Here is a 25,912-nt window from a genome sequence, read left to right as displayed (position 1 = left end):
ATGGCAGCCACGAAGATAGTTTTCTGGTCGTGTTTGGTGGCAGTTCTCGGCTTTTTGGCTTACAGGGAACTGCAGGTTGTAACGCTGGGATTCTCATTTGATCCAATTTATATACCTGCAAAGCGGTCGGATGTGTTTCGAAAGTTGATAGATGCAGAGCCCGAATTTTGGGTCAAAATTCATCCTTTGTGGTAAGCGAATACATTTTGTGTATGAATAGCTGCGCGTACATTGTAGGTCATCTTTCAGATCTTTGTTGGCTCTATTTAAACCCAGTCACGCCGATAACCAACATAATTTAAAAGCAATTAAGCTTGTAAGATCAATCGGAAGTAAGAAGTAATTATCAAACCGCAAACCCGTCCAGGTGTGTCCAGTCACGCCACGACGTGCGCTCTCTCTTCATTGCTTGATGAGCTCGTCCCACTGTAAAGTCATATCAATACAGAAAAATATTTGAAGGAAAAGTTACGGATGCCATAACGAAGCTTGATGAGTGTTTTTCATTTCCAAGCACATCATGATCAAATTCCATTGTTGCTATGGAGGAGAGAAAGACAAGGCATTTTAAATGCGCGTCAGTATATCTCAGATGCAAAGGTCTGCTGTGAAATTATAAAGGAACCGATGCGCCTTTTCCCAGCTCCCGTATTTCTTTGCCCTAACTCGTCAGGTTCTCCAGGGATAGAAATTGATTCTGAGAATTGGAAATAATGCTTTAGAACGGAAAATTACAAGCTGAGGGCTAGGGGCGGGGGACAAGTTGCTGATTAGCATTATCATTTGTATTGCCTCTCTTAATTATGATATACTCGATTATAGTAACATTTTTTGAACCTTATCAGCATACTTTTTCACTTGAATAGCACTGGTATAAGTAACATTGTCAGATCACAAGATGCGGATGGACGAAGGGTTGTTGAGCTTGACATTCAAGAGAGGGTTGTTTTCTTTGGATTCTACGACACCGGTAATTTTACCTTCCATGCGGCTGTGACGGTGCTAGAGGAAAACGTATCTACTCAGCTTAAAGCACAGCATGGAATGTTACAAATTAACCAAGGCTTTGATTTAACTGATGCTGAGAATGGCAAAGATGGTACAATGTTAGCGGATCATGCTAAATACACTGCACCTCGTATTTTAGCAAGACTTGTCTTAAGACAAGCAGAGGCTGCCCGCACGTCTATAACCCAAAATATCAAGAAACATTTTGAGGAAATTTCTAAAAATGGCAAGCTGTAACTGGTGACATTTAAGTGCATGTCAACATGGGGTTAGGTACTGAATTTAAATGGCTGAGCAATGATAAATACTGACTATGCAACTCTGAAGTTTCTCTGTAGTTTGACTAACTCTGATTGCTCACTGTCATTCCAGTAATAATAATTAAAAAATAATAATGATAATGATAGAGAACATAAACAACTATAACATCGACCTTTCCTATGGTCAGTACTGCATCTTACTTCCATTCAGACAACCATAGGAAACTGACCAAACATTTTATAGGGTCTAAAGAAACTTGCAAATAAAATATATTCATGTTTAGATTTCCAAACTTCTTCAATATCATAATGCAAAATTAAGTGACAACATCTGACTTCACAAGACCACTAACTACACCAAACCTCCTGCCAGCCTCATTCCCAGGGTTTTTTCCCTTGGTAATTTGAAAGGGAAAAGTCCTGGGAACGAGGTTGACCTCCTGCCCTAATCTAATGTCTAAAATTTTGCCTTGGTCTGTCTCACCCAGACCACCCAGTATACTGTTTTTGTATGAAAACCTCAATAAAACTGAGAATATAGTTGAAAAGAAAGATCATAAGATCATAAGAACTTTAATTTTGTTTTGAAATTTATATTTCCATGTCAGGGATACAACGTGGTCGCTTGCCAGCACGCAGTTCTGATATCCTGTGGGATACTACCCAAAAATATGTGTTTAGTTAGGATGTGTGGTGCACTTCTAAAAACCTGTCTCCTAGCCTATTTCCAAACAAAATATGTGATTCCCCAATCCAATTTCAGACCTGACCCAAAATCAATACCATATTCAGAATAAACAGGAACCGCTTCGGGCAATCATAAGAAATAGTTTCTTCCAAAATATTATACCTAATTGTTCCCCGGGTCCCATTTCAGACCTAAAAAAATAAATAGGCAAAAGCTATATGCTCTACATATGCTCTGATATCTACCTTTTTTATGTGGGCAAGAAGCGTTGCGTGACGATTGACGACCTCATACCAAAGGCAGCGAAGGAGACTGGGACGGCGCCTCTGGTTATTTTTGTGAGATAATTCATGCTGGCTTATATGTAAGGGTTGGTGATCTTTTGTTTGGCTCACTACTGTCAAAATTTGTTCGAGAGACTGTTCGAGTTTGTGCTCCTCGAACTAACTTTATAATCGCCGTTTGCAAAAATGTTTTCGCATGTTACTGTTTTTCTGTTGTTTATAAGCCAGTTTTTTGATGTACAAGCCAAATATGAGCCTACCTGGGAGTCACTTGATGCGAGACCGCTTCCTTCGTGGTATGACGAGGCGAAGTTCGGAATTTTCATGCACTGGGGAGTTTATTCAGTTCCGAGTTTTAACTCAGAGTGGTTTTGGTGGCATTGGAAAGGACAAAATGATCCAAGATGCGTCGAGTTCATGAAAAATAACTATCGTCCGGGATTCTCTTATGCTGATTTTGCACCGATGTTCAAGGCAGAATTTTTTGATCCTGATCATTGGGCAGATCTGTTGGCGCGCTCTGGAGCAAGGTAAGCTTATGTAACTGATCGATTTTTTTTAGGTCGCGGTTGCGCTGTTTTGATAAAATCTATTCACTGTAAGTTTATTTCTTTGTTAGTTTAAGTTAGAGAAATGTAAGGTAAGGTAAAATGATGTAAGATAATATTATAGAACCACGAAGGTAAACAAAATTACCGGTCAGATTACCGGTAGAGAGAAAAGAGAAATTTTGGTGGCAGCTGAAAGTCACGAGACTAAGGCCCTTTTCATATGAGCCCGGTTGACCGGGCTGGCTCGATTACCGAGACGAATGTTGTCTTGGGTTCATATGAGAAATTTTATCCCGGTAACCAAGGTGAGAAAAGGCGCTAAGATCCTGGGGACGAGTTATGGCGCGAAATTCAAGAAACAAAACAAACATGGCGGCGAAACGCAAACTCATAACTTTCGTGCCCATCTTGGCTTTGTCAACTCTTGTAGCTGTATTGCTGCAGCTAAATGGAGTATTAATGATGTGGAAAATACACCAGACACGGCAAAATGATGCTATTCGGGCCGCATTATTGCGGAAGCGAAACTATTCTCTACGAAGTTTGAAGCGAATAAAGCAAAGATGCTTGAACCGAAGTAAGCGAAGGTGTTGGCATAAGCCTGGTCGAACTGACTTGTGGTGGGAAAACATTTGGACAGGAGTTGCACCAGATGAATGTTGGAATGAGAACTTCAGGATGACAAGGTTTGTCAAATCCTCCCTGCCATAAGATGGATTTGTGTTCGGTGGTCACGAATTCAACTCCTCCACGCAGCTTGGATTTTTAACAATTTCTGTTCGATTTATAATATTTGTTCTCTATTTACACTGTCCACAATAAATTATTAGCACAGCAATGCTAAATACATCGACACTTAAATAAAGTGATATATTTGTATTTTTTTAAGGGACTCTTTTGTGAAGCTAGTGGCAGAGCTGGGACCCTACATTTCACCCAACCCAAAGTCACCCAACCACAGGGCACTGAGTGCTGAAAAAAAGGTAGCAATAGCACTCTATTTTTTGAAAGACACTGGCTCCCTGAGAATGACAGCCAATAGCTTTGGAATCGCACTCAATACAGCATCAAATGTTGTAACTGAGGTTTGTCAGGCCATATCAAATTTTCTTGGCCCAAAATATTTACATCTACCCAAAGATCAAGAAGGCATGAGGGAGAAGGTGGCAGAATTTGAGGCAAAATTTGGTATGACACAAGCCTTCGGTTGCATTGATGGGACACACATTCCCATAAAATGCCCATCAGAGAACTCACAAGATTTCTTCTGTTACAAACAATTCTATTCATTGAGTGTACAGGCTGTGTGCGACTACAAAGGCATGTTTATGGATGTTGAATGTCGCTGGCCAGGAAGTGTACACGATGCAAAAGTCTTTGCCAATTCTTCCATCAATGCCAAATTAAGGGACAACAAATTGCCAACCACATTTCAAACTCCTGTTCCAGGTGGGGTCAAGATACCTAATTACCTCATTGGTGATCCAGCATATCCATTGCTGCCATTTTGCATGAAAGAGTTTGAAACCTGTTCTAGCAATGAACAAGTAATTTTCAACAACATGTTACGATCTGCTAGAAACCCAATTGAATGTGCCTTTGGCCGACTCTAAGCAAGATGGGCCATACTTACAACAAAAATGGACATGAAACTTGAGTCAGTACCAACAATTATCTATGCATGTTTTGTGTTACACAATTACTGTGAGAAAAACAATGCGTACATTGATGACGATTTGGTTGAATGTCAAATTGAACACATGAAGGAAAATGAGGTGCAGTTTCAAAATGTTCCTGACCCAATCTACTCTTGTAATGTAGGAGAGGGGAGTGTTGTTAGGACAACCCTCACAGAATTAATACTGAAGAATCTTTAACTCAGGACCCCAACCACAACTCATTCATTTTATTGTTTTGCTGAATTATAGTAGCTTTTCAAGCTTAACATTGTTAACCCTATGTTTTACAACAGAAACTGAACATTCTTAACACAAAGGTAGATTTTACATATGCAAATGTGTGATAAGCTAGGAGGGTCTTAACAACACCAGCTAAAAACTGCTTGATCATAATGGATCTACCTTACAGTGAATACAGAAAGAGGCACTGTAGGTGTCCTTAAATTTGCACTTTGAATTTAAAATTGGTTTTGAACATAAAGTTACGTAAATAAAAGCATCATAACTAACCTATTAACTTAAGGCCCTGGGTTTCTGCAATAAACTGTACACAGTCAGGTGCCAGAGAAGAGAGCAATCTGAATGAACCAGGAGAGACACTATCTTATTCTTCTCTCCAGTTTTCGTTGATCTTTGTTCTTACATGTATGTACGTATGCCATTTGACTTGTAACAGTTCAATGTAAAACCCGAGCACCCTCTTTCATTTTCCTGGCTGCTAATTTGCAACCAAAAGTAATAGAACAGAAAGTCACCAAGAGTTAGTTATGCCTTAAGGACAAGCCCTGCAGAAAAAAACAAGTTACTTCCATGTCCTTCAATTGTATCTAGGGTACATAATTTAATATTATAAACAAATGCCAACATCATGATACTCAACATGTTTCAAACAGCACTTAATCTCACCAAAATGTACTAGGTAAGTACAGCTGTTTGTAAAGACAATGTAGGACCTAGGGTGAACTTTAGGTTCAAACAGTTCAAATTTAATATTCACAAACATGTGAAAGATAGAAGAAAAATGAAACTCAACATAGCTTTCCATGTAATCTCTCACTTAGGGTGCTTTCATCTATTAGTGCATGGGGAAGGGGGATTTGGCAAAATCACTTGGAGTGGCTTCCAAATATTACCGAACCCTCAACGCCGCTTCCTTGGTAGGCAAAAATGTCACATCCCCGCCATTAATTCACCCTGCTTTTAATTTATTATTTATTTTTTGCCCAAAATTTGCTACACAGTTAGCTTTGCGTTTCCTACTACCAGTAGGTGCACCATGATCATTTTCATTGCCCTCATCAACTCTAGAACTGACCTCACTTATCTCACTTGAGCTAGGCGAGGGAACTGCTGCTTCCAAATCCAAACTGCTGTCATCTTCCAGACCATCGTTTCTATGAGCTTCAACGTCTTCCTCAAAGGTATCTCCTTCTACGCCATAAGAAAGTGGCTCAGTACCGGCCGAACCACCCCAAAGAGTAATCAACTTGTCGTAAAATTCGTAAACAATCTTTCCGCTTCCACTTCGGCTGCCAGAAACAACCGCTTTTGAGAACCCTTGTCTCATTTCTTTGACTTTCTCCATTACTCTCTTTTGTCCTCTAGTAATCATCTCCTTCGATTCTTTAACACGACTCTTCGCGGCGGCCTTTTCGGGCACTGAAAAAGTGTCAAAATCATCCGGTAACTGCGAAGCAGCCACAGGACCGAAGAAAGACACATTGTCCGCGTACAGTTTCGCCATAGCCACTCGCAATTCCTGGTATTGAATTTGTTTATCAGCGTCGAAATCGAGGCTTCTATATTCCATGTTCGACTTGTATTCGGTTAAACAGAAGATCAACTGGCTGATCATTTCTGTGCTCCATCGGAACCGCTTCGGAGGCAAGGGAGCAGAAGTATCTTCCATTGCAAGATTTGCCGCCATGTTTGACCACGTTGTCTGAAGCCGCGCTCCGTCAGCGACCTTTATGCAAGGCATGCGTAAATGAACGAAATTCGCCGCGGTAACCGGGATAAAGCGTTCATATGGAAAAAATTTCCGGCCCGTCTGCCGAGATCCCGGTTGGAAAAAGCGAGATATCGGCAACCGGGCCATCCCACCTTCTCATATGAAAACGCCGAGATTTTTACAAGGGAAATAGGAGTGAGGCGAGATCTCGGAAACTGGGCCAGCCCGGTCAACCGGGCTCATATGAAGAGGCCCTAACTTCAACAATAGGCAATTTGCATGATGGCGTCACTTGACTACAACTACCAGAATCCTCCGCTTTGTCTTTTTGTCATTCTAATTAGAGCAATTGTTTTTCAAACCCCACTGGGAATTCAAAATTTGAATAACAAAGGAAAGGCGAAATGAATTCTGGTATTTGTAGTCAAATGACGACATCGTGCAAATGTGCTATTCCCCACCACCCCTCTGGAAAAAACCTCTTCCTACATAACACCTCTTCCACATTGACACCTTGTTACTGTACCTCTGATCTTTTTAATATGTAATAATATAATATTTACAGTGTTTATCCTTGTTTGTGTTTCATATGCACAGGTATGTTGTTTTAACTAGTAAGCACCACGAAGGATTTACAAACTGGCGATCAAACGTTTCTTGGAACTGGAACTCTGTTGAAAATGGCCCTCACAGGGATCTTGTTGGTAAGCAAGCTATGAGTTTAAAGGAGGATATTTTAAAATGTCTTTCAAAATAATTTCAAAATTTTATATACATGTATATAATTTTTTATGTTGTTTTTCAATTTTATGCTTGGTTCAAATTTTATTTTCCTTTTTTTTAAACTCATTATCATACATTACCATACCCAAAAACAAAGGAAAAGAAAATTTGAACCAAGCATAAAATTGAACCACAACATACACCTAATTGCAATAAGGTTGTCATAGAAAAAGGAAAAAAGGAAAAAGTCAAATAGGAATTAATTAAGTGCATGCATAAAATTTGTTCACATAGATGGCCTTAACATGCCTCAAAATACGATTTAATCAATTTTATTAAGCTTATCTTGTTTCGGAATAAAAAAGACTGGTCACAAAGTGTGCAGATAAAAACTGATGAGTTTCTGTAAAAATATTAGTTATGAAACTATGCTAATTAATTTCCATTTATATCTTTTTTCTTTTTTCGATAACAACATTATTGCTATATTATATACATTTTCTAAATACAATACATGTATGTTTAGGGAGGAGGTGGGAGGGGGGGGGGGGGTAAACAGACTGTGCAGGCGAGTCCAAATGAACAAATTTCAATTCTATTAATTATCCTTCTGTAATTTTAATTGACTCTTGTCGTTGTTTTCACAGGTGACCTTGCGTCATCTATCAGGAAGCGTACTAACATCACATTTGGCTTGTACTATTCTCTGTATGAGTGGTTTCACCCTCTCTATGTTAAGGACAAAAAGAGTAAATTTGCAACACAGGAATATGTTGATGTGAGTTGTGCCAAAACAATCCTTAATAAACAAAGACATACAGTAGTTGCTTTCAGATTTTAAATGAAACTCCTCTTCAGATTTGAGAAAAATAAATTCAAAACGTAACATAATTATTTTTCCTAAATCATCTCTGACATGATATGAAGGACTCTTTGATTTGAATTTCACCATGCAGTTTAAAATCTTTGGGGGTGGTGTTGGTGTTGTGATTATATTTTACTCTTGGTATAATTTGGTATCACCCTTTGTTCTGGTGTATGATAATGAATATAAAACAAAGGAAAATACAAATTGTACTCTCTCCTCCGCAGAGGCCTCTTTCGTGGGGGGAGGCGAAAAAACACGAGGAGAGGAAGGCGAAAACACAAAAAATGAAAAATAGGGGGAGCGCAGTGTGCCCCGCGCGCTTTCATTTCGATTCTCTCCAGACTCCGCTCGCTTACTTTTCAGCTCTCCCCGTTCCTCTCCATATAGCCCGAAACACGAAAGAGACCTCTGCGGAGGAGAGAGCAAATTGTACCAAAGGTAAAATTGAACTGCACATTGGCATGTTCATGTGTATAGCAAATGTAAGATTTCCAACCAGCACATCATATGGCCACTTACAGATTGATGAAGAAAAACATTTTCTTTGAATGTTAAAATCAACTTTACTTACCTTTTGTCATCTTGAGTGGCAACAGTACTAACAACTTAAATTGCAGACTACCGGTATATAAAACTACACAGTACAAGTTGTCGGTAGTGTGATACTCAGTTGATGTTCATTTTATGATAATAACTGGTTTCAGTTCAGATTGACAGTTTCCCCTTACCAAAACTGCACATGTGTAAATTGTGTGTAATACACATGTGAATTTCATGGGACTGCAGATGTTTTACACATGTGTGACACATGTGTGACACATGTGTAACACATGTGTTACACTATGTGTAGCACATGTGAAACACACTATAAAATTTGCCCACTAAATCATGGTGTAACACATGTGTCACACATGTGTAATTTCATGTGTCAGACATGTGTACTTTCATGTGTTACACATGTGTACTCTCATGTGATACACATGTGTACTGTGTGTACTTTCATGTATACACATGTTAACTTGCATGCATGTGATACAGTACTTAATCGACAAAGTCACAAGGCTGGCAATTATATTTGAAATGATGTTTTATTCAAAATTAACCTTTTACAGTAAATATGTTAAAACTGTTTTCTACAAATATATACTACCTGGAAATGATTTGTTGAAGTTTTAAAAGGAAAAAGAAGATATTCCATTCAACATAAGCTCAGTTGTACTCACCAAAGCACTAAATGTTAAACGTCTGCCATTTGATAAATCACCTCATACTGTAAACAAAACCTTTGATCCGCTCCAAGAATCACAAGCTTTAAAACACTATAAGCAGATTTTAACACCGTGCGATCTGTTTCCTTTGATTATTGCAAAGGAAACACAAAAAACACAACAATACTGACCACTAGCACGAACGATTTCAAAACGACCGCGCCAAAATGGAGAATGAATAACGATATAGTCACGTGGGATAAGTTACGTTCCGTGATTGGTTAAACCAGGGATATCCGCTGGAGCCTTGTACTGCAGTCTCAATAAACATGGCGATCGCAAGCAGACGGGAAAGACGATTTCATTGTTTCACACGATCTCATTCTCGTGAAATTCTCAAGCTTTATGAAGAATAAATGTTGAAAATGAAACACAAATAAGGTGCTTAGTCTATCTGCCATATGGTTTTGAAGAATTTTAAGGGTGGAAAGCCTTATAAACTCAGTGCACTCATGATGGCATTAATTCAGTGAAGGCCGGTGCAGCAGGAACGCAAAATGGTCAGGTCTGAAATTTGTTTCTGATAATATCTCGTAAAGCAATGCTTTCTTTATGGAATGATCATGCTCATTTTTTGTTCTTGGCTCCTTTGACTGCTTGGCTGTTTGTATATGAAGTATATACAATGTTCATGCTACTGTTATAATTTTAGCGCCGCTATATATAAGCTTATATATAAGTCTTTCGACTTTCCCGCTTAAGTTGCATTTTGTGTGCTACCATACACATGTGTAACACATATGTAATGTTTAAATACGAATTGTGTAATATTTCTCCACATGTGTAACACATGTGCGATGTTAAGTTGCATTCAATGTAAAAAAATACACATGTGTGACACATGTGTAATATTTTACACATGTATTACACATGTTCAGTACACATATGTACATATGTGTAAGTAAGCACCAAACAATCAGCAAAATCCTGCTCACATGTGTGACACATGTGTTACATTGGTCTGGGTGAATAACACCAAGTTTTCACATGTGTAATACATGTGTAACACATGTGTGCACATGTGTAGTTTTGATAAGGGGATCATGTCATGAACCTTCAAAAAAGATAGTTTCACAAAGTTTAGTACCCTTGTTTTGTTTTATAGGAAATTATGCTGCCTCAGTTGTATGATATTATAAACTCTTACAAGCCTGCGTATGTTTGGTCAGATGGAGACTGGGAGGCTCCTGATAAATACTGGAAAAGCAAAGAATTTCTGGCCTGGCTGTACAATGAGAGGTATTCCGGGGAAAGTTGTCATTTGTTGCATGGCATTTAGAAAAATAACCCAAAAAAGGAATGTAAGTAGTCTTATCTCATTGGCTGAACTCTTTTGTTTAAGAAAAACTCACTGCAGAAAGTCTAATGGTCTGTGAATTATTATCTAAATTGTCCAGGCTTCTTTTAAACTCATCAATGAAATGCATGTAACATTTGAGTTCATTAGTAGGAGAACATGCCTAGTGTTTTACAAGTGTGCCTCAAATAGTTCAATTAGTGAAAACTGACTTTCACAACTCGAAGACAGTGTGAAATGACATACAATGTACAACTAGCCACTGGTCTATACTAAGGGCCTTATATGATTTGTCTTCCAGTCCAGTCAAGGATACTGTAGTTGTGAATGACCGCTGGGGTGCTGGAGACATGTGTCATCATGGTGGTGTATATACTTGTGCTGACAGATATAACCCAGGTAAAGATATTTATTATATATACAGTGAGAATTTTGGGGAATAAACCTTGCAAATAGATTTCTATATTTGCTATATTTCACATGTGAGAAAAGCGATACGTCCAATCAGCTTCGCATATAGCTTTCTTCACATGTGAAAAAAATTACCAATCAGCATCTAGTGCAGAACGACTCATCCAATCAGAGTGCGAGAACTCAAATGGGTTCCAATGAGGTTGAGCAAACAGCGAGCGCAAGTTTGCTCTCGACGGCAATTTATGCTTTGAAAACATTGCTACAATTTGTGTTTCTTTGCAAAACTCTCACTTTATTTAAATGACTTTGTGGAATGGCAAGCCGACAGAAACATGCTCAGCAAAACCTTTAGCATTCAGTAATGACAAAAATCATTCTTCAAAGGCGGAATGAAGACAAACAAGTGTCGATAAGAGAAAGCGAAGACAAGACTTTCTTCGGAACTTACAAAGCATCAGCAGACTTTCTAGGAATATTCAAGCACTCTTGGGAACGCCTTGGTAAAGTAAATCGCAGTTTTAAATGTGGATTTACGTCGTCATTATTGTTTAATTAACTGACTTCTTGTGTTATCACAAGTTGTTCAAAATTTGCCTGCTGATACGCTGCCAGTAGTTCATTCACTTGTGGCGACGTTTCTTCGATGCGATGCGATGCGAAAAGTTTTGCTAGTTTTAAAATGTTGCATATTTTATTTATTAAATAAAGTGTTTGTCTAGGAGAATTTGTCTCCAGTAATTTTTGTTATGATTCATAACGAATTCGCTTGGAAAGCGACGTTCATTTTGCAGCTTATTTTTTCGATCCTTGCGCTGCTGGGTGATTAAACTGTAATGTTTCAACGGTTATGAACTAGAAAAATTGCGTGATGTTTCCAATGGTTGAATTCTCGTTATATATAATAAACAAATAACAGCATAGAAAGTGCTTTGTACGGATTTTATTCACTCGTTGCAAAACGTTTGAAAACTTACTCGTTCGCTTTACTCACTCGTTCGTTTTCCAAAGTTATGCAACTCATGAATAAAATTTCGTACGTCGCACTTTCTATGAAGTAATCTATATCTTCTGGTACATGTATATGACTTAAATTAAATAACTATTATAAGGTTTTTTCAAATGCACAAACAAAGAGTATACTTTAATATGCTACTTTTACCACTCAGTAACAGGGCAGTAAAAAAAATGTAATGTAATTATATAAATTGACACTACTGTTTGATGTCTTTCTTTATCAGGTGTTCTGCAGAATCACAAATGGGAAGATGCTATGACAGTTGATAAAAAGTCCTGGGGCTATCGCAGAAACACAACTATGGCAGATTTCCTCACTATGGATGATTTGACGTCTATTCTTGCTTCAACTGTAAGGTGAGATAAGAGTGACTTTCCTTGCTTACTGCCTCCCCCCTGCCTGACTACCCTCCCTTCCATGTTCCTTCCATTTCTCTTTCATTCATTCTATTTCATCTGTCTGCCCATCTGCCTGTCATCCTGCCCGGTATGGCCATCTGTCTGTCCTACATTCAGATTGTGATTGAGATGCTGTGATCACTAACTCTAATAGTAGTTTTCTTTTTCTTTTATTAGTTGTGGAGGAAACATGCTTATGAATGTAGGCCCAACAGCTGATGGCAGGATTGACCCCATTTTCCAGGAACGGCTTGAGCAAATGGGAGACTGGCTAAGGGTTAATGGGGAAGGCATTTATGGAACCAAGCCTTGGCGGGCTCAGAATGATACCACAACCCCTCACATATGGTAAGAAACACTGTTATTTCCAACAGTGTTCAAAATCTGTTTTCTCCTACAATACTGATATGTTTTCAAGCTGATAAGTGGTTAGCCTGCGAAAACAGCCGCCTCTCATGCTCCGATCCACTTGTTGTGTTGAGAGGCGGCTGTTTTCGCAGGCTAATAAGTGGTGAGAATAAAGAAAGTCATCGGCTTCACTTATTTAGGTTTGACAAGCGCTAAGTGTCCATAATTATGAAAGATTCCATGTTATAGACATGGATAAAGATTATTCAATTCTGTGTTTTCTCTGTTACTAAGTGAACTGCCTGTATGGAATATAAGGGAGCCCTTATTGACAGTATATAGCTTACTTAATTAATACATTTTCCCATATGGGTAGTCCCCATGTGCTGCATGTCTTGCTCACATAAAGTAACGATTTTAAAGTGGGCCATACAGGCAGCAGTTCAGGCTGATCAGAAAAGGCACTTACATGTAGACAGGCTACCTTTACATTGATTTCTTTTTCTACAGGTATACCAGCAATAACAAAACAGGGCTAACCTATGCAATTGTGTTAGATTGGCCAAAAGCAGACACACTAAGTCTTGGTGTACCAATCCCAACAGAGGCGACCACTATCACTCTCCTTGGCCTTCCAGATGTTAAGTTTCCTTGGAAGCAGATGTCTGCTGACAAAGGGATCATTATAACGATTCCACCCTTGTCTGTGTCTGATCTGCCATGTCAGTGGGCATGGGTGTTTAGAATGACTAATGTGAAGTAACAACAATAAGAAGAATGTTCAATTTTAATTAAGTGAATTTTGCAATTTTTTGTCACAATTTTTGAGCTGGAAGTCACAGACAATCACAAGTATGCAGTATAATTAAGCGCTGTAATTTTATATTATTTTCTGTTAATTTTTAGAGCATAAAATTCTCAAGAATTGTATTTTTAACTTTTCGTATTTCTCTGTGAGAGTTTTTTTAAATAGCTTGTATAATAAGAATGTGCACGAAAAAAAAAAAAGTTTATAGAACAATAAAAACTTGTTTAAAAATATTATTGTGTGTCGGTAATTATTTTATGATAGCTTCCACCTGGCGGAGTGTCCATTACGTTCCACTTGTTGTTTATTTGTTGTTGTTGTTGTTGTTTTTTTTTTTTTGGGGGGGGGGGGTTATAAAGGATCGGCAACCTATCCAGTCACTACCACGCTATTGACTATATTTCTTTTGTGACAACATTGCACAGATTTGCAATCCTGATCACCTCAATAAATACACGGAAATGCAGCCCTCCAGATTGCTACCATCTTTTGGTATAGGGTGCTGTTATTCAGTAGTTTTCCATATCCTATAAATCTCAGTTGTTTTCTCCTAGTGTTTTGTGGATACTTGTAAAACTTTTAATACAAAAAAGTATTTTACAGTATAATCTCTAAAAAGGCAAAAAAAAATATATATATAAATGGTATAAATCAATACCAATCTATGCCTACCTATTTCTATCGGCAATCGATAGCAATCAAACTCGCAACTTTTTTCCTTTATTAACTATCATTGATTGTTATTCCTAGTGTGTTCAAATGGTAAACCAATAACTAGGGAAAGCATGGCAATCTTGCCTTTTTTTTCCTCGTTCTCATAAATGATATCTCGTACAGTCTACAAACTCGGTTGTCAATCACTGAAATGGCAAACGTGTCTGGTTTCAGATTTTGGCTTTCTCGCGTGACCTTCGATATTGATTGCGTGACTGATTTAGAAATAAAGTCACGCACATTCTCGTACCACTTCAGTGGCATCGCTCCCATCCCACTCCCCTGGTAGTAGATCTACTCATACGTACATACATTACAGATAACTGAAAATTTCTTCATCAGGGCTACTACAAATGAAAATTTTCGTAACCAACGCCAACTCAAAGCAAAAGAAATCACCGTGGTAAATTTTAGCCTCGTGAGAAGAATGCTACACGCTGATTGGTTGATTTTGGAGGTGTGTGAGGTGACGTGTCACCAAGCGCTCTCGGTCAAATTCTTCCCGAACTTTGAACAGTATCACATAAAGAAAAGATGGCAGCCGTAAATAACTGCAAGGATATTTTGTGCTTATTTGATGTTGATGGCACTGTTACTCCCGCCAGATTGGTAAGCGTAGCTCGAAGGCCTGTACTATTTGTGAGAATGGGAGGTTAATTTGCGTGGTTACGTCTTTAAATATTATCTAAAGCTCATTCGATAAATGATGCAACTCGACCTCCATCGTAGGTTGTCACTCCAGAAATGAAAAATTTCATGAAGGAACTTCGAAAGAAGGTTGCAGTCGGTTTAGTTGGAGGTTCAGATTTTCCAAAACTTCAAGAACAGATGGGAGGCGAAGATGGTAGGTTTGTGTTTTGAGAAATTTGCGGTAATAAGACAGCTTACCGAATTGTGATGAAAATTCTTGTGAAGTCAGATGAATTTGTGTTATGTTAGTTTACTATTAAAAGAAGCTGTTAATATACAAGTTTTATGGCTTGTTTTAACAGTGAAAACTCTGATTTATAGTCAAAGGTCTTCTAATCGTCTAACACGTTTTTCTTGTCATTTCTCAGTGACTAGCCTATATGATTATGTTTTTCCTGAGAATGGCCTTGTAGCTTACAAGAATGGGGAGCTAATAGCTACACAGGTTTGTTTGTCCAAAGCTATTTTTTTAATTGATATATGAAACGATTGTGGCCACTATACTCACCCCTAACTGCCTTTACTTGTCTAATCCTAAGGAAGGGGATGTCGGGGGGGGGGGGGGGGGTGAGGGGAGGTACTCCCTGAGCTGTATGATACTGGACAGTAGAAGTATGTGGAAGAAGTGAATGGTTGTCAGACATCAATAATGTAATTTTTGGTTTAGAATAAGGTATTAGAAGCATATACGGTAGTCTCCTTCATATGCATACAGTTTATTCCTTTTTTGGCTTGGAAAAGTATATCAATTTAAATGGGAAGAAAATATCGGCTTATGGGCCTCTAATGAAGTTAGATTGTGGACAAAATGTTTGACTCGTCGTTTCGTTATTGCGTTTCGTCATTTCGGCACGCTGATACTTCTATTCGAGTCGTCGTTTTCTGGGTTCGACTCGTCGAAATGCACGTTCGTTTCGGCGTTTTTCGGGGTCGGCTCGTCGTCTCCTGAGTTCGACTCATCATCTTGTCTGTTCAACTCGTCGGCTGACCTATTCGACTCGTCGTTTTTGCATAGTTGGTCGTTATGCCGTTTCGTTGTTTCGTTATGTCGTTTCGTTGTTTCGACTCGTCGACTTTGGCAGGATATAATTTCGTTACAAAATATATGAAGTATTACTTGATTCTATGCGCCAATACATGCAGTCGGAATGCGGAACGGCGGAACGATAATCGGCGTAACGATTTTTTTAAATAACTAAATTAATTTATTGTTATGAACAAAATTAAATTAATAAATTTTCACTTTGCAGACCTGCAGACAGCAGTACCTGGAACCAATTTTTTTTTCTTCGCAATATCGGTATATCTGGTATATGGCTTATTTGATCTCTAGACTTACGTAAAACGGGGTAAAACTAGGCAAAGAAACAAAGAAGCAAACCAACAGTAAATAGTATCCCACAAAATAATGGGCACCCACATCTTTTTAATCCTTTGAGGTCGATCTAGAGCCAGGAATTCAAGTTTATTTCGAGTGAGAATTTCAAGAAGCGCGACTTTATAGTGCCCTTCAAACTTTCACGCCTCAATCGAGACAATGAAACATACAAAACCGAAGCAAGTCAACGAAGCCGTTGGAAAAAGTAGAAGGGCCTGAGAAGTTACTGATTTTGTAAGAAAAAGAAAGATAGAAAGAAAACGAAAAGCCCACAACAAGGGGTATTTTCAGTTGGTCACCCAACAGGGCTTAACTTTAGCGATCAGACGAAAACCAGTCCTATCCTTGTGCTGTCAGTGTCAGACGAGACAAAGGGTTATAAAAGTCATGCAGATAGAGAAAAAGAAATACCTGGTTTAAATGGATCTTTTTGAAAACTTGGTACTTTCCTGCCAAAACTGGTCTTAACTTTTATGCACTGATTTACGTCATTTACGCGCTCTTACTGATACCACATGGAAAGAGACGTTTCTTGTCCGATGGCCGAAGTTAAGCCCTGTTGGGCTGTTGGTTTGCTTCTTTGTTTCTTTGCCTAGTTTTACCCCGTTTTACGTAAGTCTAGAGATCAAATAAGCCATATACCAGATATACCGATATTGCGAAGAAAAAAAAATTGGTTCCAGGTACTGCTGTCTGCAGGTCTGCAAAGTGAAAATTTATTAATTTAATTTTGTTCATAACAATAAATTAACTTAGTTATTTAAAAAAATCGATACGCCGATTCTCGTTCCGCCGTTCCCGCGTTCCGACTTCATGTATTGGCGCATAGAATCAAGTAATACTTCATATATTTTGTAACGAATTATATCCTGCCAAAGTCGACGAGACGAAACGACATAACGAAACGACGAAACGGTATAACGACCAACTATGCAAAAACGACGAGTCGAATAGGTCAGCCGACGAGTCGAACAGACAAGACGACAAGTCGAACTCAGGAGACGACGAGTCGACCCCGTAAAACGCCGAAACGAACTTGCATTTCGACGAGTCGAACTCAGAAAACGACGACTCGAATAGAAGTATCGGCGTGCCGAAATGACGAAACGCAATAACGAAACGACAAGTCGAACATTTTGTCCACGATCTAACTTCATAGCCTCTTTATACAATGTATGAAGGCGAGCAAGTTCAGAAAAAATGCTATCCTGATAACTGTAACTGTACACAGTATATGTGTCTGGGATCATTACTCAGGTTAAAATTAATCTTACTATACTTATGGAGAAGTGTGTTTGTCTTTTGAGGGAGGGTGGGGGAGGGGGAGGTAGAGTGTGTTACCTGTACTTGGGTCTATGCCAGATGTCTAGAATGTACAGTGGACCCTAATTTCTCATACCTCTCAACAACTCAAACCACAAGTCATTTCCCACAGATTTGCATCACTCAGTTGAACAAGTGCAAGTTTACTTCCTTCCCCCTTCTGATTTCTCCAACCAATTTTGTATAAATATACATTTAAATAATTATGCAGTAATATTGAGTTAATATGTTTTGTTATTTGTTCAAAGAGCATCAAATCCTTTGTTGGTGAAGAAAAGCTCAAGACTTTCATCAACTTTTGCTTGAAATATATTGCCGACTTGGACATTCCTGTGAAGAGGTATACTTAATAAATTATACACATATGGGACATGTACTTGTGCAGTTTATTTGAGACACAATTTTGAATATTGCTTGGGGTCTTTCTGGTATGGACCTCGTGTTGCCCTGTCTGTACAAAAAAGATCAATGGTGATATGCACCCAAGCTTGTGGGAGTTATCGAATGTAAGAAGTTTACTATGTGATTCTATGCCACACTGGACATTACAGGAAAATATGGCCCTGACAGTAAGACAATCACAGCACATGTTATATCTTAAAGAGCTGACCACCCATTATAATTATTTATTATGAAAAACACCAAAGGTGTTTTTTGGTTCCATTACATTCTATGCTTTTTTGTGTGTTTGCATTTCATTAACTTGTGGCTAACCAACAGTCTAATTTCAGTCTGTTTTATTATCCTTCAGAGGAACCTTTATTGAGTTCAGAAATGGCATGTTAAATGTTTCACCTATTGGACGAAACTGCACACAAGAGGAGAGGATTGCATTCTTTGAGTATGACAAAGTGTGTAAAGGGAACTATCAGTTATTGTGCAGTTCCAGAAAAAAATCCATACCCACCCCACGGAAGATCATTGGAAATTCTGAGGGGGTGGGGGGTCTCAAAAGCCAAAATATTTAAAGGAAAGTATGGAGCTAAACTATTTTCAGAGGGGTGGGAGGGATTCAAACCAAAAACCTTTCCGTGGGAGGGGAATGGATATTTTCTGGTACAACACATTTTGACATTACAAAACTGCAGCCATATTGGTGTTCCTAAAATTTGTATTCTGTTGTTGTGGAAACGTTTTTGCACTATTAGGGAACACCATTTTGGCTACTGTGATTGAGTCTCTTGCCCCCAGCCATTCTTTGCATCTAGCCATACAATTAAGACCACAAGACCTTTTAACCATCTTGTCTTGATGTACATGTTCTACCAAATTCTCAAAACAAAAGAAAACCATTATAATTTCCGCTTGGGGCTGAAAGAGTTCAATATTTCTTGGCCTAAGCGGACAAATGTCTCTCTTTGCACCACTTTCGTACTTGATGACCCAAAAAACATATCATACACATACAGTTTTTAAAGCAAGAAAAGAAATAAACAGCACGCAATGAGTGCAGAAGCGATGACGTTTGAAAATGGGATTTAGAAAGCAGAATTTTCGAGCCTGCAGTCAAGTACAAAAACGGCAAATAGAATGATTCCAAATCATTCGATGAGACTTTTTAAACATAGGAGCAACCAATGACTTGTTAAAACATAGGAGCAACCAATGACTTGTTAAAACATAGGAGCAACCAATGACTTGTTTAAACATAGGAGCAACCAATGACTTTTTAAAACATAGGAGCAACCAATGACTTTTTAAAACATAGGAGCAACCAATGACTTGTTAAAACATAGGAGCAACCAATGACTTGTTAAAACATAGGAGCAACCAATGACTTGTTAAAACATAGGAGCAACCAATGACTTGTTAAAACATAGGAGCAACCGATGACTTGTTAAAACATAGGAGCAACCGATGAATTGTTAAAACATAGGAGCAACCGATGACTTGTTAAAACATAGGAGCAACCAATGACTTGTTAAAACATAGGAGCAACCGATGACTTGTTAAAACATAGGAGCAACCGATGACTTGTTAAAACATAGGAGCAACCGATGAGGTCCACTGAAGGACCGAAACTCGAGTCTTGCTTAAGATAAAACATTTGCCAGGAGACATAGTTGCAGCATCCTAGAAACTTCAAATGCAGTAATCAAACTGCCATAGAATTTATTTGTTGGATGCAAGTAACGCAACAAGACAGTTAAAAAATAATGGAGGTAAAGTTAACCCCATACAAGAACTCAAATCACAACCACTCAAACTAAGGGGAGCTAAACATTAACTCAAAGAAACCATCGCTCTCAATGCCTAGAGACTGTAGTAGCCATAAAAATACTTGGATCTTAGACCCTCGCAACCGTGGAATAACGAAACGTTATCCTGCAAGCTAACCGCCACTTCAAACAAGATGACGGTTAGAGACCCACTGATCTGATAAACATTATAGACTACAACATTCTTTTGAAGGCAATTAAGAATCTTTCAACAAACAAGAGCTGATAAATCTAACGAAATATGCCAGAGTGCTAGCAGACACAATGGCATAAATATCAATGCTGTAGCGGCTCCAGAGAGCGAGTGAAATCCTCCGTTAACAGACTGAAGGCTAACTTTTAGCGACCGACGGGAGTCGTGTTTGACCTGTCACTAATAGTATAGTATATTTTCACTAATAAACGTAACCCACGTGACATTAATTCCTGTCGATCGCGCTTTAAATATTTACACACGATAAATGTTTTGGAACAAACAACAGAGAACGGACGTAGATTAATTGCACAATTGAACAACAGTAATATTTTATTTTATTTTACTTTTATTTTTACATTTCCCTTTGTTGCCTGGAGAAAGGTTACGTTATATTGTCGTGTTACATCCGATAAACAACATACGATACACGCGAGCAAGCTTATTAAAGGTCAAACGGTATCTTGGTCTCGGCGGCCCTTTGTGGTCCTGTTTGTCAAAAGAATTTAGACATTTCTTGTCTTCTAAATCTACTTGAACTAATCAAATATAATTAGTCCCTTTCGGTTATACACTGTAGTGTTCGTTTCTACCTGCACGGGAATATTGTTCTTTTGTGTTCTACGCGGCGATTTCTTGTTTAGTTAAAATGATTTCTGTCCGGGGGGGGGGTACTTCCATCTATGGGCTATAGAGGTATGTGCCGCTCAACAGTGTATGCTTTTTTGCCTCCCTGACTCTGGAACGGGGTATAGAATTCAGCCTTTCTATCTGGAACAGGGTCGATTTTCCCCCAGAATCCTGATTAAGCATGATCAAGCATAGCTACGAAACTCCGCTCCCCGTAAAAAATTTTGGGGAGTAACCCCCCGGGATTTTTGTTCGTCGGTGCTAAACAGACAAAAAGAACCGGTCGTTCGATGACATAAAGCGATGACATTATCACTTACAAGTCATCACTTAAAAAGGAGATATACATCTGTAAAGTGTACTCTGCAGAGATCCATGCAGTGTCACTGGGTGGTTGTTACTTCTGTGCAAAAATTAAAACACAAGCAGCAGCTATTCAGAGACACTGCATTGGTGTCTGATGGGCAAGGACCCAGGCAAATTACTTGCCAGCTAAATTGTAAAAAGAGAAAGCTAAGACAAGCATACAAATGTACAACTGCCCAAGGAAAACAAAATTTAAGTGCTTAAGTACTGCTTGTCTGAAATAATGTCAAGCTGGAATTCAAGTAGTTTTCAAGCCCAGTATGTGTCAGTAGGGGGTTTTCAGGTGAAATCTGTACATGTATTTCTTGGGGGGGAGAAAGACTTGAGCCCACAAAAAGAGAGTAGCTCATTTTGAAGAGTATTAATTATTTTTATATTAATTGCCTTGTGGTGTGTTTTTCCACAGGTTCACAAAGTTAGAGACAAGTTTGTGTCAATTTTGAGAGAAAAATTTGCTGATTATGGACTACAGCTAAGCATAGGTGGTCAAATAAGTTTTGACGTCTTCCCAAAAGGCTGGGACAAAACGTATTGCCTGAGACATGTTGAAAACGATGGGTACAAGGAAATCCATTTCTTTGGTGATAAATGCTATCAGGTACCTCTAACCTCTTATCTAATAAAGTCACTGAGTCATTGATACGTAATAAATAAAACTATCATTTACAGTCAACTCTCTCTCTCTAAGACGGACACCTTTCGGGACCAGCCCCAACTGTCCATCTTATTTCGTTTTCTTATGAACCTAGTAATGATGAGTCTCCCTGTAGCTCAGTGTGCCCAGCATCAGACTAGTGTACCAAAAGTCATGAATTTGACTCCTGTTGGGAACTCAGAGTTTTTTCTTTTACATTCGTTATTACACTTTGTTCAATGTGGGAATGCAACAGGCTTACTTTTGACCTGGTTTATGCTATTTTCAGTCAAACTACCATGCAAATCTGGATGGGATTAAGGTAGTTAATTGACCAAATTGAATGTAAGCTATTTGAAGTCATCAGTTGAAGATGTCAAACGTTATTAAAAATGTCACTGGATGGCAATGATACAGAACACATCGCCATAAGCTTTTAAAAACCTTAATTACTAATATCGCCTGCATCCCTTTGAGTCCAGAATTTATATGCATAACTTTCGTCCTACAAATTCATTTCATAATTTGATATTTAATCACAATTAGTGTGCGAGAAAGTCAAGTGCGCGCGTTTTGTAATAAAACTGTTCTCTCTTTCTACTTACTTCAGGGAGGAAATGACTTTGAAATCTACATGGACGAGCGGACCACAGGCCATAAAGTAACCTCGCCAGAAGATACTATGAAACAATTAAAGGAAATGTTCTATAGCTAAAAGTAAAGATTATTTTTATTTAAAGGTCTGTCTAGAAACATTTTATGTGAAACTTTAGAATTAAATAGTTTTTATATTGGTCTTAACAGCTGGTACTGTACCTTCGTAAAACGAGAACAAAGTTTTTGCTTTAAGTTTAGTTATTTATAATAACACGGTACTGTACATTGTAAAATACCTCCTTTCATGCAACATTTATTTTTATTTTATTTTTCAATTTCTAAATGCACTGCACGACTATGGAAAGGCTGCTAGCCTTGTGGGAAATCAAATAAAGACTGGCATCAAGGGAAATACTTCTTGAAGTTTTGTTTTTAATAATGCGCAGTTTGTCCTACAAGCCTCGTCAATTTTTTTGAAACACGTGTAAAAACTTGAAGTAATATATCAAACACGAGAGGCAGTGTTTCATCGGGAAGGCCGGCCTGGGATATCCAAACACTGGGAAGAGAGTTAAAAATACGACATGCAGCGGAGTGTTTTTGAAAAATTCGAGGTGTTTGGATAGCCGACGAAACACTGTTTGAGTGTTTCATAATTATTATTATCTTCTCAATCGAAACAAAAACTTCGCAATAAGCGGGGAAATGGGGGTCGGGGTCGCCAAACCTCCTTCACGGCCATGATTTTCTTTGTTTTAACTTGATGAATTATTAAGAAGATATTCTGATACAATGTAACTCCTACTCAGGATCTGCCAAACCCTCACCGACACACCCTTTTTCTCTGTCAATGTTAGAAAATGGCAAGTTCAAAGTGTTTTACCGACGTTGTACAGGGATGGGAAGGGGGAGTGTGGAAAACGAAGTGTTTTAGCACTAGCTGTGTCGAGGCTTACTGGTAGAATAACGCACGGCAACTGCATTTACTAAATGACTCTTGGAGAGGTTTGATACTTGTTCAAGAAGATTACCAACAACGAAACAAGTGACTGACTCCCTCGCTGTCAGCAATTTTATGAGCTGTGAAGTAGTCGTCACTAATGTGAGCAAAACGCAATGTGATTACCATTTATCCTTCTTTCTCTTCGCGCGCGAATCTTTTAAAGTAACCGTCTTAGTGATTAACATTTTTCTACATACAAGAAAGACAAAACTAACAAAGAGGTTCATGTAAGGGGGCGTCGACAAGTTTGGAGGTTTAGGTCAGACCCCTCGCACCTCCACCCCCCGCCTGCCCCCTTCCTTAACGTCCACAAGGAATTTCGCACTCACCATTTCTTAGAGTGACTGCGTTCATCAGTCGCAATAGTTAACGTTACTGATAAGTGAAACGTCAAGATCATTTTAATATGCTTAAAATACATTAAAAAGACCTAAGATTGTAATTGAAGCAATGTCTGCGGAATCACGAGCAATTTTGTGTGGCAATTTTTATGGGAAACTTTTAATTGCTCGTGTAGATGAAAAAAAATTGTCAATTTTAATTTGACAAATATATTTGTTAACAAGCTGGTGTGTTAGCTTTTATGGGGCAAATAAAAGTTGTTACATAAAATGTGGCACATATTTCGTCAGCATATGTGGTCCCCAATCTCCAAACTCCCACTGACCACTGTGCGCGCGTATCTCTATGCGTATGTCTGATGTTCAGGGTCATTACTAGCGCACTAAACTTTGGACTGCTGACGAACAATTGTTGTGTCATCTACACAATCAAATACATTCGTCACATACAAAATTGACGGTGTAAACCCGGCTCAACTAAGTATAAGCTAAGATCTGGTGAAAGCCTTTATATGCTAGATTTCAATTCTGGGAGCTATACTAGAGCTTTTTAAATCAGCTGCGCCAAATCTTTGGAAAAAGTTTGTCCAAGCAAATTAGTCACATCCAATTTTTCTCTAGTTTTAACGTATTTTTATTTCTTAAGTTTTTCAATTTGGTCTATGTCAGTTATCATTTTTACTTTTTATCTTTTATCAATTTTAAGCGCATTTGATCATTTTTTAATGACGTTTACTTAACTATGCAAATTTTAATTATTTTCTTAGTTCAGAAAAGATGGCGAACAGGTGACGCTTGCATATGTATTTACAAACTGCCTTGTTTATTTTTGAGACACTACTTCTTCTTGTTAACACTTCATCTGTTTTCTAGGGCTAGCGGTTTTTTATGACCTGTTATCTATTGTTTTAAGAACCAATGAAGTGATTCTTTCCGAGAGGCCTTGGTAGCGGGCGACACTACTGTTACTACAGCTTTGTTCAGTTTTGACTTGGAATTATATTCCGCAGTATGTCCACGATAGCGTGTCGTATGTGTCTCATCTTCCAACAGTAAATAACTGGATTTAAAGATGAATTAAGAAACATCAGCGTCAAAGTGTACAGAAACAAACGATCTGTAAATTCAGTTCTACTCGAATCAGAAATAATATGAAGCACGACCGACGTGCAATAGTCTGGCAAATAACAAACCAAAAACACGAGATATACATAGAATGTACTGACGGCAGATTTTCTCTGCCTTACAACATTTTCCATTTCTTCATTCTGTGCTTCTTGATGTATTTGTAGGGCTTGCATTTGGTTTGTGTGGCGTCGCACAACTAAATAAATTATGCAATAAAAAACGGTTGTGAAAATGAAACAAAGTCCCAAAATAAAAGCTATAACTATATCTAACTTAGTAATATCCCTGATCCAAAGCCCAAGTAACGAAAGAACTGCACTTAAAACCCATATTAAGATCACCACAGCAACAACACGCTTGTGAGTCACAAGTTCCTGATATCTGAGATGAAGATGAATAGCTAAGAACCTGTCTACACTTATGGCCACAACAATAAAGAATGAAGCATAACCGAATATAACTGTCATTGTGGTAAGCGCGGTGTACGTAGAACGAAAGCTACTGTCTTCAGCGCTTTGCTGTAACTGCTTGACCATCAGTGCGATGTACAAAGGTTGAGCCAGTAAACCAACACCAAGATCAGAAACAGCAAGACTCAGGAGCAATGTCTTTAAATGTTTCGGCAACGACGAAGTTTTCCTAAGCGCGTGGATTGTGACAATGTTCAACATGATGGCGGTGTAGGATGAGAAGGCGTTGAACACGCAATTAGCGATGAGCGATGAATAGAGCGGGACAGCTACATTCATTCTATATAGAGAAAGCAATACTACAGTGAAAACTTTCCGTAGGCTTAATATTGTCTTGGCACAGGATGGCTTACCAAAAGCTGTCTTAAATAATAAATTAACACTTTCCGCTTACGTCTGTCTTTAATTATCTGTGCTTAATGCATCGCCGAAAATTAAAATTTAGTAGTCTGTCTGTCTGAATTCAAACAAAAGTGTTAAGAGGGGTTTGCTCTACAGACCGACTAAGGTATGCAAGATAGCAGAGACCGATTTTCCCAAACTTTGCCAGAATAAAGGCCTCAGTAAACTAGTTCTAAAAATATAAGTTTCGGATCCTTAAGAATTTTTTTGATTTTTTAGTAGAATTTATAATATTTTGCCCGTGGCGGCACGCTAAATCAACGC

The 25,912-nt window shown here is 38.4% G+C and overlaps 6 protein-coding genes across 6 annotated transcripts; 4 read left to right on the top strand and 2 right to left on the bottom strand.

Moving 5' to 3' along the window:
- LOC144631654 (uncharacterized) lies at nucleotides 1-1,553 on the top strand. Its single transcript, XM_078490137.1, has 2 exons — nucleotides 1-191; nucleotides 867-1,553. The coding sequence occupies exons 1-2, from the start codon at nucleotides 1-3 to the stop codon at nucleotides 1,243-1,245; spliced, it is 570 nt and encodes a 189-aa protein (XP_078346263.1). The 3' UTR covers nucleotides 1,246-1,553.
- Nucleotides 1,554-1,708: 155 nt separating this feature from the next.
- On the top strand, nucleotides 1,709-13,762 carry LOC144631642 (alpha-L-fucosidase-like). The gene is made up of 8 exons (XM_078490126.1): nucleotides 1,709-2,770; nucleotides 7,019-7,125; nucleotides 7,792-7,922; nucleotides 10,386-10,519; nucleotides 10,879-10,976; nucleotides 12,230-12,362; nucleotides 12,582-12,752; nucleotides 13,263-13,762. The coding sequence occupies exons 1-8, from the start codon at nucleotides 2,427-2,429 to the stop codon at nucleotides 13,513-13,515; spliced, it is 1,371 nt and encodes a 456-aa protein (XP_078346252.1). The 5' UTR covers nucleotides 1,709-2,426; the 3' UTR covers nucleotides 13,516-13,762.
- LOC144631646 (uncharacterized) lies at nucleotides 2,989-4,680 on the top strand. Its single transcript, XM_078490130.1, has 2 exons — nucleotides 2,989-3,477; nucleotides 3,681-4,680. Exons 1-2 carry the CDS (start codon nucleotides 3,131-3,133, stop codon nucleotides 4,402-4,404), a joined length of 1,071 nt encoding a protein of 356 aa, XP_078346256.1. The 5' UTR covers nucleotides 2,989-3,130; the 3' UTR covers nucleotides 4,405-4,680.
- On the bottom strand, nucleotides 5,660-6,673 carry LOC144632233 (uncharacterized). Its single transcript, XM_078490830.1, has one exon. The coding sequence runs from the start codon at nucleotides 6,566-6,568 to the stop codon at nucleotides 5,660-5,662; it is 909 nt and encodes a 302-aa protein (XP_078346956.1). The 5' UTR covers nucleotides 6,569-6,673.
- A 156-nt stretch (nucleotides 13,763-13,918) lies between the features above and the next one.
- LOC144631653 (uncharacterized) lies at nucleotides 13,919-22,716 on the top strand. Its single transcript, XM_078490136.1, has 7 exons — nucleotides 13,919-14,883; nucleotides 15,004-15,118; nucleotides 15,333-15,409; nucleotides 17,914-18,005; nucleotides 18,417-18,516; nucleotides 21,480-21,671; nucleotides 22,318-22,716. Exons 1-7 carry the CDS (start codon nucleotides 14,809-14,811, stop codon nucleotides 22,420-22,422), a joined length of 756 nt encoding a protein of 251 aa, XP_078346262.1. The 5' UTR covers nucleotides 13,919-14,808; the 3' UTR covers nucleotides 22,423-22,716.
- A 1,597-nt stretch (nucleotides 22,717-24,313) lies between these two features.
- Nucleotides 24,314-25,610, bottom strand: LOC144633582 (adenosine receptor A2b-like). Its single transcript, XM_078492427.1, has one exon. The coding sequence runs from the start codon at nucleotides 25,523-25,525 to the stop codon at nucleotides 24,629-24,631; it is 897 nt and encodes a 298-aa protein (XP_078348553.1). The 5' UTR covers nucleotides 25,526-25,610; the 3' UTR covers nucleotides 24,314-24,628.
- Between the last annotated feature and the right edge of the window lie 302 nt (nucleotides 25,611-25,912).

The sequence above is a fragment of the Oculina patagonica genome, chromosome 12 (assembly GCF_052425735.1).
Source record: "Oculina patagonica isolate OP01 chromosome 12, crgOcupat, whole genome shotgun sequence".
In the NCBI taxonomy this organism is placed as follows: domain Eukaryota; kingdom Metazoa; phylum Cnidaria; class Anthozoa; order Scleractinia; family Oculinidae; genus Oculina; species Oculina patagonica.
Note: the sequence above shows the minus strand (reverse complement) of the source record. Positions and strands in the feature narration are given on the sequence as shown.

Excerpts from the sequence above, each read along its gene's own strand:
- LOC144631654 (XM_078490137.1), top strand. The coding sequence starts at position 1 with ATGGCAGCCACGAAGATAGTTTTCTGGTCGTGTTTGGTGGCAGTTCTC. Across the intron at positions 192-866 it reads GTCAAAATTCATCCTTTGTG|CACTGGTATAAGTAACATTG; the intron begins GTAAGCGAATAC and ends TCACTTGAATAG.
- LOC144631642 (XM_078490126.1), top strand. The coding sequence starts at position 2,427 with ATGTTTTCGCATGTTACTGTTTTTCTGTTGTTTATAAGCCAGTTTTTT. Across the intron at positions 7,126-7,791 it reads CCCTCACAGGGATCTTGTTG|GTGACCTTGCGTCATCTATC; the intron begins GTAAGCAAGCTA and ends TTGTTTTCACAG. Across the intron at positions 12,363-12,581 it reads ATTCTTGCTTCAACTGTAAG|TTGTGGAGGAAACATGCTTA; the intron begins GTGAGATAAGAG and ends TTCTTTTATTAG.
- LOC144631646 (XM_078490130.1), top strand. The coding sequence starts at position 3,131 with ATGGCGCGAAATTCAAGAAACAAAACAAACATGGCGGCGAAACGCAAA. Across the intron at positions 3,478-3,680 it reads GAGAACTTCAGGATGACAAG|GGACTCTTTTGTGAAGCTAG; the intron begins GTTTGTCAAATC and ends TATTTTTTTAAG.
- LOC144632233 (XM_078490830.1), bottom strand. The coding sequence starts at position 6,568 with ATGGCCCGGTTGCCGATATCTCGCTTTTTCCAACCGGGATCTCGGCAG.
- LOC144631653 (XM_078490136.1), top strand. The coding sequence starts at position 14,809 with ATGGCAGCCGTAAATAACTGCAAGGATATTTTGTGCTTATTTGATGTT. Across the intron at positions 15,119-15,332 it reads ACAGATGGGAGGCGAAGATG|TGACTAGCCTATATGATTAT; the intron begins GTAGGTTTGTGT and ends GTCATTTCTCAG. Across the intron at positions 15,410-17,913 it reads GGGAGCTAATAGCTACACAG|AGCATCAAATCCTTTGTTGG; the intron begins GTTTGTTTGTCC and ends ATTTGTTCAAAG.
- LOC144633582 (XM_078492427.1), bottom strand. The coding sequence starts at position 25,525 with ATGAATGTAGCTGTCCCGCTCTATTCATCGCTCATCGCTAATTGCGTG.